This window comes from Phacochoerus africanus, chromosome 5 (assembly GCF_016906955.1).
Source record: "Phacochoerus africanus isolate WHEZ1 chromosome 5, ROS_Pafr_v1, whole genome shotgun sequence".
Taxonomy (NCBI): Eukaryota; Metazoa; Chordata; class Mammalia; order Artiodactyla; family Suidae; genus Phacochoerus; species Phacochoerus africanus.
Window position 1 is genome coordinate 3,058,035 of NC_062548.1, and position 18,905 is coordinate 3,076,939.

At 58.5% G+C, this 18,905-nt stretch overlaps 1 protein-coding gene across 11 annotated transcripts in view; it reads right to left on the reverse strand.

The window, feature by feature from the left end:
• The window catches only part of MAD1L1 (mitotic arrest deficient 1 like 1), a 308,486-nt gene that overhangs the window by 79,279 nt on the left and 210,302 nt on the right, over positions 1–18,905 (reverse strand). For 10 of the 11 annotated variants that reach the window (XM_047779416.1, XM_047779417.1, XM_047779418.1 and 7 more), the window contains one exon: positions 6,627–6,717. The exons of the other annotated variant lie outside the window; for it this stretch is intronic. In XM_047779416.1, coding sequence (XP_047635372.1) covers positions 6,627–6,717 — 91 coding nt within the window. The remainder of the gene's footprint in view (positions 1–6,626; positions 6,718–18,905) is intronic. 11 annotated transcript variants of the gene reach the window in all.

Here is an 18,905-nt window from a genome sequence, read left to right on the forward strand (position 1 = left end):
AAGAGAAATCAGAGCCTGTGGAAATTTCTCCGCACAAATGCACATCAGCGAGCTGGCTTTTTTAGTCCCCGGCTTTAATAAACAGGAGCAGCCTGGCGCCACCTGGGGGGTGGGGGCGGGGGCTTTTTCCCTCATTAAGTCCTGCTTTACATAAAGCAATCAGGAAGGCGCCGGGCAGCCGGGACGCGGGGCCACACGTCACCGTCAAGAGCATACGAGCCGCACGGCAGACCCCGGGCTGCGAGGTGACAGCGCCAGGCGAGGCCGGGAGACAAAGAGGCAACGACGTGGAGAAGCAGAGTCAGCACGACACGTGCGCGGGAGATGCTGGTGTGTAGCATCCCTGCAGAGACAAGGACCCCAACAGAGGGAAAGACAGCCACGTCCCTGTGGGAGGAGGGTGACACCCAGGAGGCGGCCACCCTCCAGACCTTCACATGTGAGAGCCAGCAAATTCTCAGTTGGCGGAGGGAGCTGGATATGACCCCAAAGTTCATACAAAAATAAAGAGCTGCAGGGAATCTGACAAAGAATAGTCCGGCGGGGGGCGGGGGGGGGGGCAGACAGGACACGCTGGAAACTGAGACGTGGCCCCGGCCTGACACGTGGGCACCTAGTGCACGAGGAGGCAGACCTCAAGCTGGCGAGGAAAGGACAGGCTTCCCACAAGTGGCTTGGGGTACCTGGAAGAGCCTCTCCTAAAAACAGGTCAGTATCACACTTCACACCTTCTAGAAAACCAAAACCACGTTGCAAATCCATCAGATTTCATACGAAAAATGATGCCGCCAGAAAGCCAGAAGAAACCCCAAGAGACGTCTTTTAGACATTGACAGGAGAAAGGTGAAGACCCAAGACCCAGAAGCTAAAAAGCAAAGGTAATAAACACATCTGTATGAAACAAATTGAAAAGCCAAAAACTCTTGCTTGGTAAAAAATAGTACAAGCAAAAGACAGATGTTAAGTTGGGAAAACATATTCACAACTTAAGATGAGCTCGACTCCTTAATATACAAAGAGCTCCAAGAAATCAACAAGAACCAACAATCCACTTGAAAAATGGACCAAAGATACTAACTTCTATGAATACATTTCAAAATCCTCACTTTCATGTATAACAAAGGGAGTGAAGGTTAAAACTTCACTGAGCTTATTAACCCTTCCCGCCTAGCGTACCAGAAAATTTTGAACATCTGGCTGTGGGGCGACCAGCACTCTCTCACAGGTGCTGCTACAAAACCATCCACTCTTCGTGGTGCTCCTGATATGACCACCGGGAAGAGGTGTCTGGCAATGTTGCCAAAATAAACACAAGTGCCTGCTGACCCCATTCACTCTTCGACACACAGACGTGCGCTGGAGGAGCCGTGAGCGACGGGACACCCGCCCCAGCCGTGCTCGTGGTCACAGAAGAGGGCAGAGACGACCCGCATTCCCACTGACAGCCAGCGGGCTAAATTCATCACAGCACACACGCCAGGCACGCCACCCGCCGCGAAAATGAACAAGGCACCGTGCACTGCTGGGAAGAATCCCCCAAAGGCACCCGGGGATGAGAGGTATCACTTTTTATCAGGTGGAAAGGAGACCATGGGCAGGAGGACACACACGGGGGACACCCGCAGCCCAGAGAAGTCACCGTGCGACAGGCAGTACATGAAACGCCTCTGCGGCACCGGCCTAATACTCAGCCCTGGGCACTGTCATTCTGTCCTCGCTTTCCCAGCGCAGTGGCCGCCCACGGCCCAGCACCTGTGAAGCGGGAATTCCCGCCGGGACGTGAGCCCTGCAGAGCCCACCCTGGTTGCTCTGCCCTGCAGCTGCCCACGCAGATCCCGCCATCGGCCGGCTCGCCGGGCTCAGAGCCTCCAGCCCAGAGATCAGGGCCCACGGGCGGACGCTCGCGACGGCGCAGGTGTGGGCCCAGTGGGAGCGGCGGGCGGGGAGGTGGGAGGAAGGCACGCCTGCGGTCCCCACGCAGGCGACCCAGGCTCTCAGGCGGGGAGGCCCTGACCTCCGCTGGGGAGACAGAGGTGCAGCTGGGGGCAGGGGCTGCGGTCTCTGGAGCTGCCGTGACACGAGCCGACCACCGGCTTCACGGCGCCCCCTCCTCAGCGGCCACGGTGCTAAGAACACCTGACGGGTCGGGGCAGGCCCAGGGGTGCCCACGTGTGTGGTCAGCATAGGCGCTGTGCCCAGGGTCAGGGCGCCACTGCCAGTCAACACTGAGGAAGCAGGTGCCCGGAGGAGCAACGTGAGCCTTCCTCGCTCGGGGAACACAATCTACCCCACTGGGAACTCGCTCTGGACTCACCACGCCCAGGCACCCTGAGCACCATGGCCTGCGGGGTCCTGCCCCTCTGGGGAACAACGCCCAGGGAATATTCTGGAAGCATAGGCATCAGTCAGGGCAGGATGCGTTCAAGGCTTGGTTAGCAGCAGGAGGACCCGCTGGGCAAGAGGGGTGCTGAGAGGCAGAGGCTGGGCCTGCTTTGGGCTCAGGCCTCCCCAGGAGGCAAAGGCAGGTGAGGGGGTGGCTGGTCGCCCCGGGGGTGTCTGCAGGAGAGGGAGTAGTGGGGGCTCAGGGGGTCTGCGGTGTGCAAAGTGGGCAGGGAGCCAGGGCTGGGCAGCAAGGTGTGAAGAGGGGTCACTCCCGGCCCCACCCCACCCCCCCGGAAAAGGGAAGGAGGCGGAAGCGGGAGAGTCTATGATTAGCCGCGCTCCTGCCTGGTGACGCAGGGACGGGAGTGGGGCAGTCTCCACGGGCAGCGCCAGCTTTCCGCTCAAAGGGAACCCGGCAATTTTCTTCCCACTCCATTTCCAAAAAGGATGCACTCATTTTAAATGCCACCGGGCTGTAGTCTGGTCCCTCTCCTGAGCAGAGCGGCAGGCAGAGGAAGCGGGCAGGGCCTGAGGGGCCGCTCCTCCAGCCCAGCCCCGAGGGACGGGGGGACGCAGTCTCAAACCCCAGAGAAGAATTCTGCTTAATTACGTGCACGCCGAGGCGCTTAGAGGGAAGGGTACAGATGTTTGCAATTTGCTTTAAATGCGTCAAGAAAATAGAAAAGCACTGACGGGGGCGGCCGCGAGGTGCGTCACAAGCAGCCGCGGGAGCGCGCGCACCGGGCTCGACCTGCCGCAAGGATGACCAGGCTCCGAGAGGGGAGCTGGGGGACGGCCAGGGAGGCTGTCTGCACCCTGGCTCCACACAGCTTGTGGCCTAGACGGCCCCCGTCACCACGAATGGGCCGTGTTCTCCAGGACGGCCTGCAGGGGTGTGGGGTCGGTTCCGTGTCCAGGTGAGCAGACTGAGGCCAGGGCCACAGCCGGGCAGGGACACGGGAGGTGCCAGGGCAGACGGAGCAGAGCCTGGGCTGCTGTTCCTCACCAGGAGAGGTGCCCGGAGCGGGGTGGAGCCTGGAAAGGACCGTGGGTGGGAGGGAGGGGCGTCCAGGCCGTGCCGGCCCCCGCTGCCAGTGGGAAAGCCTGGTGGGCTCCGGCAGCGTGCCCACTGTTCCCGCTGGTCCCCAAAGAGTCTGGCTCCCGGGCCCCAAGTCCTGCAGTGACGTGGGAGCCACAGGACGCCGCCTGTGTCGGACCTGGAGTTCCAGACAGTTGTGCTTGGCTTCAGCCTTTGAGAACATGCCGGCGCTACAAAACGGCCAGCGGCCAGCGGTGTCCGGCGAGCTGTGGCCTCAGTGCCCCCCTCCCTAAATGGGGGCCTCGTCTCCCTGACAGCTGGCTGCATGGGGAGCGCACACAGGTCACCCCCGATGCGGTGGGAACCATCGAAGCCTCCAGAAAGCCGGACACGGAGGGAGCCGGCCCGGGAGCCTCCTCCACCCAGGGTCCCGTCCCCAGCCCTGTCCAGGCAGCAGCCGGGCGCAGACCGGCAGGCCCAGGCCCAGCGCGGAGCCGTCACTGGGGTTGTTGCCTCACCAACCAGCTGTGAACTAATTGCAAGAAGTTCTAACTAGTTGAGCGCCCTCTCCAAGCATATGTTCCCAATTAAGTCAAACTGCAGCTGATTTTAATCAATCTTCCTTGAAGCGGACCAACTTGAAGACTCTTCAGAGGCAGAGAGGAGAGGAGATTTGCATAAGGAACAGGCTGGCAGCGCCGCTGATAAACACAGGCGGGCTGGTGGGAGCGTCATGCCCATCAGGCCGTCAGCACGGCCCAGGCCATGAGGCACTGGGCATGGACTCGCCAGGCCCGGGGGCTTGCGGGCAGGGGCAGCCAGGCGCTCTCCTGCTGCTTCTGGGGTCCTTCACGATGCTGTGACCTCCCAGGACCCCCCATGTGGCTCAGGTGGCAAAGCACAACCTGCCTAAGACACCCAGCTGAGGGGCAGGGTGCCAGCCCAGGTCTGCGCCGCCATGGCTGCCCACTGTCTCCACGGGCCCGTGTCTCCTTCAGAGCCACTTCCTCGCCACGGGGACTGCTCCCTGAGCCAGACACAAGCTCTTTCTCGTCCACCCCGCGGGACCAGAGTGACCTGCGGTCTGGCGGGCTGCCCTCCGGGGTCAGGGCGCAGGCGGGCCTTCCTGCCAGGACCGAACCCGCCCATTTGCTGCACCTCAGTTCCCAGGCGGGACGGTGGGGCAAACTCTGGCTCCTGGCGGCCCAGTCAGACAGGAACTGTCACCAGACGGGGGTGTCCCGTCACCTCAGCCTTCAAGGTGTGAAGGTCTCTGTGCCCAGCGCACCAGGGGACTGACACGTCGGGGCCGCTGGCACGGGTGGGGCTGGTGCCGAAGCAGGGGGGGACCAGGGGCCCCAGAGCCGAGGCTGGTCACTGAGAATGGCAGCTGGGCCACCACAGACGTAGCCCCGAGGGGCGGGCAGGGTGATGGTGGTGTGAGGGGCCGGGAGTGTGCGGGGCCCTGGGTCAGGGTGTCTGCTCAGGAGGCCACAGCCCTGATTCAAAGCCTGGCTCTGCTTCTCCAGCTGGGCGCGCGCGACTAAACCCCTGACCCTCTCTGAGCCAAGTTTCCCCGTCAGGGAGATGGGGCAGCAGACGCCCGAGGGCTGTGGACTCGGAACCAGGAGGCCTGACGAAGGGACCCAGGGAGCCCTGTGTGACTCAGGCTGACGCTGGCCCGGGAGAGAGGGGCTGTCCATGGACAGAGGTGGCCAGGAGCCCGTGTGCTGCGTCTCAGAATGTGGGTGAATGGCCGAGCCAGGGTGGGGCAGCCAGTTCCTGGGCCCCGAGCAGGTGGGGGGAAGGGTGCAGGGGGAGCGGGCGCCCCTCCACCCGCGGGGAGGGACGAACGGCCTCACCCCCCAGCAGCCAGGCCCCGGATGTCTCCTTTCGCGAGAGCAGGAGGCGGTGGCCTGTGGCCGTGGGGGCTGCGCCACCCACGCCCCCTGGTGGCAGCCTGCTGCCCCCACTGCCCCCACCCCATACTTGCATCAGCGCACCAGCCGCTGCTCCCCAGGACCCCGGGAGCTGGGCCCCAACGGCTGCCCTCCAGGACACGAGGCAGGCACCTGCGCCTGCCGCTGGCGGGTTCCCGGCTCCACTCCCACAGCTGCGGGCTGGGAGCTGGGCGGCCCCAGGCTCGGACACGGAACCGCATCCTCCCCGTGCTGACCCAGAGGCCACATGCTGCCTTGGCCGTGAGCGCTCTGGGCTGCACAGCGCCCCACAACCCCATGTGAGGTGCACGTGGAGCCCAGGAGGCTGTACGCGGTGGGTGTAGCTGACGCCGCCCAAGGAGCGCTGACGGCCCGGGCACCAGGGGCCCTTACCTCCTACACAGGAGCGCTACCCAGCATCGCCCAGCATCGTGAGGGCCGCTGAGGCTCCTCACGACAGGCCTGGAGGCCCCGGAGCAGGAGAAAAGGAAGCAGAGATGTCAGCAGGACCTGAGCCCCGGTTCGGGAAGCCGTCAGCCGTGATCTCAGGCTGAGCTTGACCAAGTGCCCAGAAAGGCGTTCACCAGCCTTGCCCGACACAGTGCCGCTGATGGGCAGCTGCGGGTGCACCTGCCAGCAGCCCCGCTCTTCCATCAGGACTGCGGCCCAATTAAAACGGTACAAGGTGACAGGTCCTGGAGCTGAACACGGTCCAGCCGCGGCTCACGGCGCCTGGCTTTATCAAGGCTGTCACTTCTCCCGGCTCCAGGAACCAGGAATAAAAAAGAGACTTGATTTGCCTCTAATAGGCGTCAAGACAAAAATCAATGGCCTGTCCAAAATCGGGGTGATCGCGAACCCGCAGGTTTCTTACCACGGACCAATTTAGAAAGGAGAAGAAAAATGAGAAAGAAGAGGAAATCAAAACGGTGTAAACAGCAGTCCAACGTCACAGCTGCCGCAGATGGAGACGGGCTTGCAAACAGACCCCAGGCCACACAGAAAACCCCTGCTGGGCTTCTCCACGCACAGGAGCGCGCCCGCCACACGCACCCGGGCAACGCAGACACCACTCAGACCGCAGGCTCTGAGGCCAGCGGTCGGGAAAATGGGCTGAAAACCAAGGAGGCAGACAGAGCCGGAAGGCCAGGAGCTGGGGGCAGCGCGGCCTGTCCCCTCTGCTGGGCTGAGGCCATGCGTGCGGGACAGGCCCCTGGGGCCGCCGGTCCAGGAGCACCCGAGGGGGACGCGTCCTGCAAGCTCACCTGCAGGGTGAGCCGCTCCAGCTGCGCTTCCAGCAGCTTCTTGTCTTCTTCCAGACGACTCCGCTCCTGCGCCAGCTCCTCAATCTTCAACCTGCAGGAAGGACAGACCATGACGGGACTGCACGGCCGCCGGCGGGGGCTGGGGGGGGGGAACGCCCTCTGGGGGGAGGGGAAAAGCTAGGGGACAATTACAGAGGTTTCTTCCCAAATAGGCCTTCATGAAACTGACATAGGCGACACTGAGAAAACACACCAGCACAGGACGGGGGCGGGGCATCCGTGGGGGGGGGGGTCGGCTGGGGGAGGGGCACAGGGAAGGATGCACGGGTGGGACCCTGAGCGTGTCGCGTGCCTGCCGCCCACGCCCACAGGGTGACTGCACACGGCAGAGGACCTGAGAGTCAAGAGAACGACCTGACCAGAGCCTCCAAAAATGAAGGAAAGACGGAAGCTCTCCGACGCAGGCCATGGACGCAGCTGGCGACTGGAGGCTGGGGAGCCAGGATGAGACTCGGAAGCAGACTCTTCTGCCCCAAAGGCCCCAAGGCCAAGCAGGGTCAGTTGCCCAACCGGGGACGCAAGGAGGTTGTAGCTCATGGCAAGACGGTGCCTGTTTTTATCTGCACTTGTTAATTTAATTTTTGGAAGAAGAACCATATTCACATGACTTGAAATAAAAATGTGCCAAGGAAGCGGTGCCCAGCGGGTACACAGAGTGAGGAGAAGAGCCGTTCCAGCCGGAAGGGAAAACCCACACCTCAGAGCTCACTCAGGAAGCTCTGGGTGCGGGGTGGGAGGTAATTCTGCCTACCTGAGGTCTGCTCCAGGGTGGCCCAGCAAACGACAAGAGCAGGGTCGGAAGGACCGACTCGTTCCGGAGCCTAAGAGAGTCCCTGAAAAAGGCTCATCGAGGGTGACAGCAACACAAAGCCTTCGGAACCCAACAAGCTACAACTCACACTGTCCGCTGTCCAATCTAAGATGACCGGGCATGAAAAGCAGTGGAGAAACAGGACTCACGGCGAGGAGAGGAATCGACGGAGCAAAACGCACCCAGAGGGCTGTGCGAACATTAAAGTAACATCCACGGACATGAAAGCAGTTGTTCAAAACTATTCGGGAGTTCCCTTCGTGGCTCAGCAGTTAATGGTCCCGACTGGGATGTGGGTTCGATCCCTGGCCTTGCTCGGTGGGTTAAGGATCTGGCATCGCTGTGAGCTGTGGTGTAGGTCACAGACACGGCTGGGATCCTGTGCTGCTGTGCCTGTGGTGCCGGCCGGCAGCTGCAGCTCTGATTCGACCCCTCGCCTGGGAACCTCCATATGCCTCAGGTGCAGCCGTGAAAAGCAAAAAAAAAAAAGAAAAAAGAAAAAACAGAAAACTCTCTGGAATGAGGGAATTATTCCACGATTCAGCAATTAAGGACAGATGGGGAAGACACAGATAAGATCAAATCGAACTCCTAGAGGTGGCAGCTACACTGCCTAAAATGAAAAATAATAAGACGAACGCTGGATTTTTGTCTGCAGGACCGAGTTTGGTGCGCTGAAGACAGAGAAAAACTATCCGCAGCAGCGCACGGAGAGGAAAATCAATCTTTAAAACTGAAAAGAACAGCACCGAGCAGTGGGCGGCTTCCTGAAGCAGACGTCACATGCAACTGGGGTCCCTGCGGGAGTGGGGGGGGAGACAAGAACGCCGCAAGGAGGTTCCAAATGTGATGAAAGCATAAAGCCACAGACCTGAGCACAAACACAAAGAAATCGGCCCTGCACAGAGGCTGCTCCAAACCAGTGGTAAAGAAGCCACAGAAACAAAGAGCAAGAAAGCAGCTTTCGCAGGAGAGACAAGGCAAGCGAGAGAGAGAAGAAAAATTGTCACACACTGCAAGAAATACAAACCAGGCCAACCCAGAGTTCTATTCCTAGTGAAACTATCTTGCAAAAGCAAAAGCAAGATAAAGATGTTCTCAGACACAGGAAAACAACAAGACTTCACGACCGGAGACCTGCCCACAGGAGATGTGGGGGGTCCCTCGGGCAGAAGGACAGTGACCCCAGAGGGAGCGTCGGCGAGCAGCAGCCATCACAACCCCGTGCGCACGTGCGTGGTTTTTCCTACCATTTAAATCCCTGAAAATATCCAAGTTACTATTTTTAAAAGAGACTGGCTGTTTAAACCAAACTAAGACAACACATTGGGGGTTTAAGACATAAGTATAAATAAAATGCATGACGACAACAGCATAAAGGCTGCGAGGTTATACCTTAGATGTGAGTATAGAAAGTAACACAGGGAGTTCCCGTCGTGGCGCAGTGGAAATGAATCCGGCCAGGAACCCTGAGGTGGAGGTTCCAGTCCTGGCCTCGCTCCCTGGGTGAAGGATCCGGCGTTGCCGTGAGCGGGGGTGTAGGTCGCAGACACGGCTCAGATCCCGCGTGGCTGTGGCTGTGGTGTAGGCCGGCGGCTACAGCTCCGATTAGACTCCTAGCCTGAGAACCTCCATATGTGGCAGGTGCGGCCCTAAAAAGACCAAAAAAAAAAAAACCACAAAACCCCCCAAAATAGTGTGGGGGAGTTCCTGTCCTGACTCAGTGGTTATCAACCCCACGGGTATCCATGCAGATGCGGGTTCAATCCCTGGCCTCACTCAGTGGGTTAAGGATCTGGTGTTGCTGTGAGCTGTGGTGTGGGTCACATAAGCAGCTCTGATCTGGCCTTGCTGTGGCTGTGATGCAGGCTGGCAGCTACAGCTCCAATTCGACCCCTAGCCTGGGAACCTCCATGTGCCGTGGAAGCAGCCCTAGAAAAGACAAATAAATAAATTAACAACAAAAGAAGGACTTTATAAAGGAGTTGTGGTGCGGTGGGTTAAGCTGGATTGTCACTGCCGTGGTGTGGGGTTTGATTCCTGGCCTGGGGACTCCCATATGCCATGGGCGTGGACAAAAAAAAAAAAATTAAAAAAATAAAATGACTTCATGAAGAGAATGAAAAGACAAGCTACAGAATGAGAAGCAATATTTGCAAAGCCAGTATCTCCTGGGGCATTTAAGAAACATGAGCAATTTTTTAAAAAATTGAAAATGATACAAATTCACAGACTATAATTGGTTTAAATCAGATATCAATAACAGAACGATCAGAAAACCTCCGAACATGTGAAACTATAACAACACACAGCAAAACAACTCGTGGTTGAAGGAAGGTGACGCATGAAACGAGGAAACAGCTGTCACTGAGAGGGAGGCAGAACAGGACAGAGCAGCCAGCATGGGACGCGCCGAGGCACTGCCTAGGCAAGGATCTGCAGCCTTCAATGCCTGCATTAGCAAACAAGACAGACCTCCGATCAATAGTCTACGCTTGCCCTAAGGAAGCAGACGGGAAGGAAAATACACCCGAGGCCGGCAGAAGGGAGGAAATAAGAACGCGCAGAAGTCAATGAAATTGAGAACCGAAAAACAATGAGAAAAAAAGGAAAGAAACCCTACACTGTGCCTTCGAAAAGTCCAATTAAATTGTAAACCTCTAGCAGGACTGGCAAAGAGAGAAAAAGCAGGTGGACGCAGAGGGAGCGCCAGGAGTGAGAGGTTCCCGCTACGGGTCCCAGAGCCGCACACGGAGCGGGTGTATGAGCAGGTCCGCACGGCCCCGCACCTCCACGCATGTGGGCTCCTGAAGAAACCAAGCTGGGAGTTCCCGCTGTGGCGCAGTGAAAACAAATCCGTTTTTTAGGAACCATGAGGTTGCGGATTCGATCCCTGGCCTTGCTCAGTGGGTCAAGCATCTGGCATTGCCGTGAGCTGTGGTGTAGGTGGCAGGCATGGCTGGGATCCCGTGTGGCTGCGGCTGTGGCTGTGGCCGGCAGCTCCAGCTCCAATTAGACCCCTAGCCTGGGAACCTCCATATGCCACGGGTGCAGCCCTAAAAAGACAACAACAAAAAAAAAAGCATACTTAGGTATAAGTGTGATAAAATGGACAGACTCTGTATGCTGCAAGGACCAAGTGCTGATGAAAGAGATCAGAGTAGTGAATACACAGACGCATCCATGCTGCGTTCGTGGACCGGAAGGCCTGACTCACAGCGAACGTCAAGTACAGATTCGACACAAGGCCGATACGACCCCAGCAGCATTTCTGGTGTAGATTAGAGACAAACCAATCCTGAAATTTATGTGGAAAGGTCAAAGAACTAACACAGCTAAACCGATTTTGGAAAAGCCGAATGCAGCTGGAGGAGTCGCACGACCAGATTTTAAAACTCACCCGAAGGCGAGAGTCATCAAGACGCGGGGCTGCGGGACTTGGACCAACACAGCCCAACGGAGCGTCCAGAGACGGGCGGCGAGACCGGCCCAGGCGGCTCCTGACAGAGGCCTGAGAGCAACGCCGGCAATCTCGGCAGGCGCCTTGACCAGGCACGGTGCTGAGACCACCAGGCATCTTAGGCAAACACCCGAAGGACAGCCTCTCGGCACCTCCCGGCCCGCACGGCGGTTCACGGCGCACGGACCGGAGACCGAATGCAAACGGCCAAAGCACCGAAGTGTAAGGAGAACACAGGACGGCCTCTCTGACACTCGGCCTGGGCGAGGCTTTTCAAATACCTAACAGCGGATACACGGGGCTTGATCGCAGCTAAAAACTTGTGCTAAAGACCCCGATAAGGTAAGGACAAAAACAAGCCACAGGTTCAGAGAAGACATCTGCAAATCACACATTCGACAAATACATATCCAAACTGCAGAAAGGCCTTAAATTTTTTTTTTTTGCCTTTTCTAGGGCCGCTCCCGCAGCACATGGAGGTTCCCAGGCTAGGGGTCGAATCGGAGCTGTAGCCGCCGGCCTACACCAGAGCCACAGCAACGCGGGATCCAAGCCGCGCTACAACCTACACCACAGCTCACGGCAACGCCGGATCGTTAACCCACTGAGCAAGGGCAGGGACCGAACCCGCAACCTCATGGTTCCTAGTCGGATTCGTTAACCACTGCGCCACGACGGGAACTCCAAGGCCTTAAAATTTAACAGCAAGTTAAAAAAAAAAAAGAAAACAAAAACAAAAACCAGGTAAAAGACGGGTAAAATACGTGGACAGCCACCTTACCAAGGAGGGTAACCGGGTTTACAGTGGAGCACACGAGGAGACATTCAAAACCAGCAGCCACGTGGGAATTACAGGCGGAAAGCCACGGAGAGGTACAGCCGGCCCCCGGCAGAAGGGCTAAAATAAGAATACCGGCTATACCAAGTGTTGCCGCAAAGGAACCTCGGCGCCCACACAGCGCTGGTGAGGCGACCACACACCTGACACAATACCTAGGAATGCCTACCCCGGAGAAGTGGAAACCGACAGCCACCCACAATCTGTACACACATGGGTGCGGCAGTTCCAGGCACAAGGACCCCACACTGAAAACAACACACATGTCCTTCAACCAGGGAACAGATAAATATACGTATCTATTTTTTTAAGCTGTGGAATATTAGCCAGCTATAAAAAGCAGCGCCTGCATCAAGGATGCAGAGCCCCTGGGAGCCCTGCAAATCCATTAGGCCTGACAGCAGAGGACACATCCCTGCCAAGGACGCACAGATATTCTCCAGAACACACCATATGTTAGGCTGCAAGACAAGTCTTAGTCAATGAAACGTACTGACCTAACGGAACGAACTCGATGGGACGGAAGTAAAACCCAACGAAAGGAAAACTGGAAGGCTCACAGCTATGTGAAAACTAAACACACTCTTAGACAGACCGAAGAAGAAAGCACAAGAAACCGAGAAGACACCTGGGGAGCCACAAACACAAAACACGACGAGGTGCCAGGGACAGCAACGCTCCAGGAGAACTGATAGCCGTCTACGCCTGCGTCGAAAAGGAAGGCAGGAGTTCCTGCTGTGGCTCCGCAGGTTGGGAGCCCGACATAGTTGCCATGAGGATGTGGGTTCGAGCCCCGGCCTCACTCAGTGGGTCAAGGATCTGGTGTTGCTGTGGCTGTGGGGGAGGCCGGCAGCTGCAGCTCCAATTTGACCCCGAGCCCAGGAACTTCCCTATGCCACAGGTGTGGCCCTCAAAAGGGGAAACATTTTTTCAAAAAAGGAAGATCTCAAATGAATACCCTAACTGTACCCCTTAAGGAACTAGAAAGACAGAAAGCTGACCTCAAAGCTAGCAGGACGATAATAATACAGTTGGGAGCAGAGCTGAATGACACCTTAACCGTAAGAAAAGCAACGAAACCAGGAGTTGCCTATTTGAACAGAGCAACAAAACTGACAAATCTTCAGCTAGAAGGACTAGCATATTTCAACATAAATCAAAATTGGTTGTATTTTTGATACACTGGCAATGAACAATCCGAAAAGCAAATTTAAGAATATAATTCTGCTTACGAGAGCATCGAAGAGAATAAAATACGAGGAGTTACTTGACCCCGGGAGGAGTCAAGATGTGTACACAGAAAACCGCCAAAGACGGCTCAGAGAAATTAAGGAAAACCTACGGAAGCCAAGAGGCGGTCGGCCAAGACCCACCCCGGCACCGGCCCTCAGACACTGCAGCGTAAAGGCGCCTCCGTGATGTGAGCGACGCCTCCGCGGGGCAGGTCTCCCTAAACCCCAGGCTGGCCGCCCCGTCCGGGAGGCGCCTGCGGAGAGGGCGCCAAGGGCAGAGCTCGGCCCGCAGAAAGCACGGGGTGAGCACCTGCGGTCAGCGGGTCCCCACCTTCCAAACCATGAAGCGTCACGGTTAGATGTGAGGCCAAGGAGCCCGGCTCCGGCGCCCAGAAAACACGCCCGCACAGCGGTCAGAACTCGGACACGAGAGATGCTCACTGCAGCCTATTCCTAACAACTCTGGTTCCAAAAGTGGATTAACCAACTCCAAGATGGACCCGGCCGTACATGAGTATGCATGCAAAGTCTGGAAAAACACGGGAGGGCGTTACGACATAAAATGGAAAAAACAGCGTTTAAATGACGAGGGTCTTCGCCGTGTATAAAACAGCCACGAAAGGAAAAGACACCAAAGGCGTCGGCGAAAGACGGTGGCCCCGTTTAGGCACCGTCTCTCCCCAGACGCCGCCCCAACCGCAGGCAAGGTCTTCCTCCCTCCTTTCGGAGCCTACTCCTGAAAAAGGACCGAGAAAAGAGAAGTGACACCATCCAAAACCCTTGAGAAGCTGGGAGGCAGATGAGTGAGTGGTAAGTGACACAGAAGAGCTTAGTCCCAGCCCCGCAGTGGAGAAGCCCAGCAGCTTCCACACCCGAGGTCGGAGCAGCGCCCCGAGAGGCGCCCGTGGGAGCGGCGGGAGCAGGGCTCCGCCTGGAAGTCGGCGCGGAAGTCTTTGTGGTTCTTTTCGTCTTCGACCTTTCCAGGACGACAATTCCGGGAACGTCAGACACGTCCGAGGAGGCCCGTGGCCTCTCCCTCAAGGGACACAACCCCGGTCACGTGGCGCCCGCCCCACCTGATGCTGTAACCCACCGTGATCGGACAGGAGGGCCCCAGCGCCGGGGGGCCTGCTCAAGCCATCACTTTGAGGACACCCCTCCCCTGAACCCTGGCAACCTCCTCTGTTTGCTCTAAGAGCCTGCACACAGCTCATGTTCCTCAGTCCTTTATTGTTTTTTTTAGGGCCGCGCCTGCAGCATATGCAGGCTCCCAGGCTAGAGGTCGAATCGGAGCTATAGCTGCCGGCTACACCACAGGCACAGCAACGCGGGATCCGAGCTGCATCTGTGACCTACACCACCGCGCACAGCAACGCCGGATCCTTGACCCCCTGAGCCGGACCAGAGACCAAAACCCGCGTCCTCATGGATGCTAGCTGGGCTCCTAACCCGCTGAGCTACAATGGGAACTCCCTGACAGTAATTCTTCTCTAAACGCTCGGAATTCTCCAGGGTTACCATACGGGCCTGCTGACATCCTTTTGGGGAAGCACTTTAATCATGAACTCATGTTTTCAAAAATGTTCATATGACGATTCAGATTCTTCCTGGTGAGTTCTGGTGGTCTTTGGGTTTTGAGGAATTGGCGCACTGTTCCTAAGTTAATGAATTTGGAGCATGGAGCTGTCTGTAAGACTCCCATACTCCCTTTTTTTTGGTCATTTTTAGGGCCTTACCAGCAGCACATGGAGGTTCCCAGGCTGTAGCCGCCGGCCTCGGCCAGAGCCACAGCAACACAGGATCTGAGCTGCGTCTGCGACCTACACCACAGCTCACGGCAACGCAGGATCCTTCACCCACGGAGCAAGGCGAGGGATCGAACCCGCAACCTCATGGTTCCTCGTCGGATTCGCTTCTGAGGCACCAGGACGGGAACTCCAAGACCCCGCCCTCCTGGGGCCTTGGGATCTCGGGGGACCGCCGAGCTGTCCCCCAGTTCATTCCTGACACTGCTGATCTCTACTTTCCCTTTTATATTTGTTGGTTTTGCTAGTTTATTAATTTTATTAGATTTTTTTCCAAAGGACTAGCTTTCTGTTTCAATAACTTTGTTTTTCTCTTAATTTCATTATCTTTTTGCTCTTTGTTATTTCCTTCATTCTGATGTTTTGGGCTAATGTTGCTCTTTTTCCAGGTGCTCGAGGCCGGAACATAGATGACGGACCTCCTGGCTTTTCTCAAGTCAGAGTTGACTGGAGTTCCCCCTTGTGACTCAGCAGGTGAAGGATCCCGCGTTGTCCCTGCCGGGGCGCGGGTTGGACCCCTGGCCCGGGGGCTCCCGCACGGCCTGAGTGCGGCCAAGAGGAAGAAAAGACAAGTCAGCACTTGCTGCCGGGCGCCTCCTCCCGGGCGCGGAGGCTCCCTGTCCCGCAGATGCCGGGAGCGGCTTTCTCGCGTCACTCGGCAGCGGCGGCGCTCCGCTGGGCCCTCCTCCTTCGCCCTGGGGCTGCTGGTTTAAGGGCCCCTGGCTTCACTGCTGAGCGCTGAGACGTCGCCGCCGTTGTTCTGCTTCCTGACTTCCACTTTGAGCTCCTCGGGTCACAGAAGGAGCCTCTAGGAACCCGCCGAGGGCTGTGCTGGCCCAGGACGAACGCTCGGGGCCTGTGGCTGAGGCGGGTGGACGGAGGGGCCCGCTCTAGGCCTCTGCTGCCGCTCAGCCTCGCGTCCGCCCCCTGCGGGGTGCCGTGGAGCCCCGGCCAGACAGGCCAGGGCCCCCTTCTCCCGCCGGATCCGTCTTTTTTGGCCCTTGAGGTCTGGGGCTTTGTCGCTCGGCCCTTACACTCAGGACCCTTGTGTCTTCCGGGCAGACGGGGCCTCATGTAATGTCCCTCTGTGTCCACAAAACCTTCCTCAATGTTCTTCAATTCGTACAAGTCACACCTAAGGCGTTCCCGTCGTGGCTCAGGGGCCACGAACCCGGCTAGTATCCATGAGGACGCAGGTTCGATTCCTGGCCGCACTCGGCGGGTTAAGGACCCGACGTTGCCGTGAGCTGTGGTGCAGGCCGGCAGCGGCAGCTCTGATTCGACCCCAAAGACTGGGAACGTCCATGTGCTTTTTAGGGTGTGGCCCTAAGAAGCAAAAAAAGAAAAGAGAAAAAGAAAAAAAAGCTACACCTGCTCTGAGAAGTTGTTCGCAGCTCCGCCGTTGCGGTTGAAACGGGTCTCCCGTAGGTCCAGCGTGACCGGTCGTGTCTTCGTCACTCTGACCAGGGGCATCTTCGCCCGGAGCCTTCGGCCCGCCGACCTCCAAGGGGGCGGCTGCTGAGCCAGTGCCCCCACCTGCCGTTTCCGTCTCTGCTCCTCGAGGTCGCCTCCCTTTCTACCCCCGGTTTCTCCTGCCAACGCGTCACGTGGCACGTGCCGGGGGCGGGGGGGGGCTTCCTTCCGCGATGCTCCGCGTGCAGGGCTCTGGGCCCTAAACCCTCCGGTGCTGTCGCCCCCCCCTTAAACGCAGCCCCGCCGTCCTGGGACGTCGCTGCAGGCACTCCACCTGGCGCGCGATTTCAGAAAAAGTCGAGGACCGTCTGTCACACGTCCCGTCTTTACCCGTCCCGTGCCCTCTCCCTCCGCAGGGCCCACGTTTTCCCGCCGACTCGGCCCACGACTCGGGAGGGTTTCTGAGACGTTGCTTGGGGGAGCCCCGTGGGTGATACACTGTCTCTGTTTCCCTTCGTCTGAGCACGTCTTGTTTTCCTTTCACCCCTGAAGGATGTGGCCACTGGCTGACCGTTCTTGTCGCTCAGAACCCGAACGAGGCTCTGCGCGTCACTGTGGCTTCGGCGGCTGCAGATAAAAAACTTGCTGTCCCCCAGACGTGGCGTCCCTGTCGACAACGCAGTGTTTCTCTCTGGCTCCTTTCAAGATGCTTCCCTTGGAGTCTCATTTTCAGACGATGAATGAGCATGGGCTGTGCTACGGATTTCTTGGGTTTTATACGGCGAGGGCTTCGCTGAGCTTCTTAAGTCTGTAGTCTTATGCCCTTCACCACATTTGGAAAATGCTCACTGTCCTTGCCTGAGATGCTTTCCCGTCTCCACCCCTTCGCTCCCCGCCGGGCCCGCCTTCCAGCCCCGCGGTCCCGAGCCTGTCCTGGCTCGTCTTCAGCCTGCTCCTCGGCTGCTCTGCGAGGCGCTTTCTGTCGACCTGGCCTTGAGTTCACACTGGCTCTCTCGTCTGTCGTCCACAGCTGAGCCCAGCCAGGGAGCCTCTTATTCTGGTTATTGGATGTTCCAGGACCCTAATTTCTGTTTAGTTCTTCTTTCCTTTCTTTTTAAACAATTTCTATGTCTCTGTTGAGGGAACCATTTTGTCATTTGTTTAAAGAGAACATGTAACCGTTGACAGAGGCATTTTTCGGATGCTGCTTTAAAAGCCCCGCCGGGTAACAGCATCTGAGTCACCGTGCGAGGTGCGGCTGCCCTGGCTCTGGGGGCGGATGAGGGGCTTGCCTTTACTGCATCCCGGACACCGAGCATCTAGCTGAGAGATCCGCATCCCCACCACCTGCCCCAGCAGGTGGCCGCCCTGCTCAGGTGCAGTGCCTGGTCCAGGGGAGGTGGAAGCCCCGTGGACCCGATGCTGTAAAAGTGGACCTTGCGGACGGGGGGGGGTGACACCAGGGCCACCCCGCTGCTACAGGGCAGGCCCTGTGCTTTGTGTGTGCCTCTGACCTGGGCCGGTGGGAGGGGGTGACGAGCCGCCATCCTCTCCCTGATTCTGATGCCGCCGCGTGGGGGTGGGCTTGCACTCCGCCTGCCCACTGATTCCTCTGAGCGGTGCCTGCTGCTCTGGCTCCCGCTCAGCCCTGCTCACACTCCCTGTGTGGCCTGCTCTGAGTGCTGGGGTCACTGCGCCCGGCTGGCCCAGTGACATGACAGGGCAGGGACGGGGTGTGGCTGTAGTGGGGAAGGGGCAGGAAGGAGCTCAAGTGGGGGCGCTGGGGTCAGAGGGCTTCCTCTCTGGCTGGGGGCAGGCTTGGGTGTGCGTGCGTGTGTGCGTGTCGCTGGCTCAGATGAGGGGCAGCTGAGAAAGCGCAGGGCGCCTGCTGACAGTGCTTCCTCCAGACAGCCCTGTCCCCCACCGTCCGTGTCCCCTGCCTGCCGTGTCGGTTTCAGGCTCTGGGCCATAAGGAGGACGACCTGGATGAGCGGGGCCGCTCCACTTGAGCAGAACCAGGAGTTAAAGATCCTTTTACAAAGCAGCACTGCCACAGCCCGCCTTTCATGTGTCTGTGCGGGAGACCAGAGAGCCCCTCTGGTGAGGGGAGCGAAGAGCAGGCCTCTGGGCACCAGGGAAGGGGCCTGCCCCGGCAAACGGGAGGGCGGGACATGGCCAGTCCTTGCAGGTGGGAGTCTCCCCCGAAGACGTGACCCAGATGCCAGCCCTGCGGGCCCCAGGGGAAGGGCCCCAGTCACCCGGGAGAGGCCACAGTGGGAGGCCCAGGCGGAGGGCGGCTCCGAGGAGGAGCGGCTCAGGGAGTGCCCATCGCGGCTCAGAGGAAGCAAATCTGACTAGTATCCACGAGGAGGCGGTTCGGCCCTGCCAGAGCGCATGTGACCCCCAGGACGCCCGCCGGCAGGAGACAGCTCTTCAGGCGTCAGGGAGAAGACACAGGCACACAGAGACCCAGGTCTGGGCGGCTCAGCTCCAGGAGGCGGCCCCTCCTCTGCCCACAGCAGGGCCCGTGCACGGCGTGGAGAGACGTGGTCCCCGCTCCACCTGCAGGGCCCAGGAGAGGGCCAGGAGGGGGGCCAGGAGGGGGGGACCCAGGAGGGGACCCTGTCATACCAGCAGCCAGGCTAGCAGAGGCCCCCGCT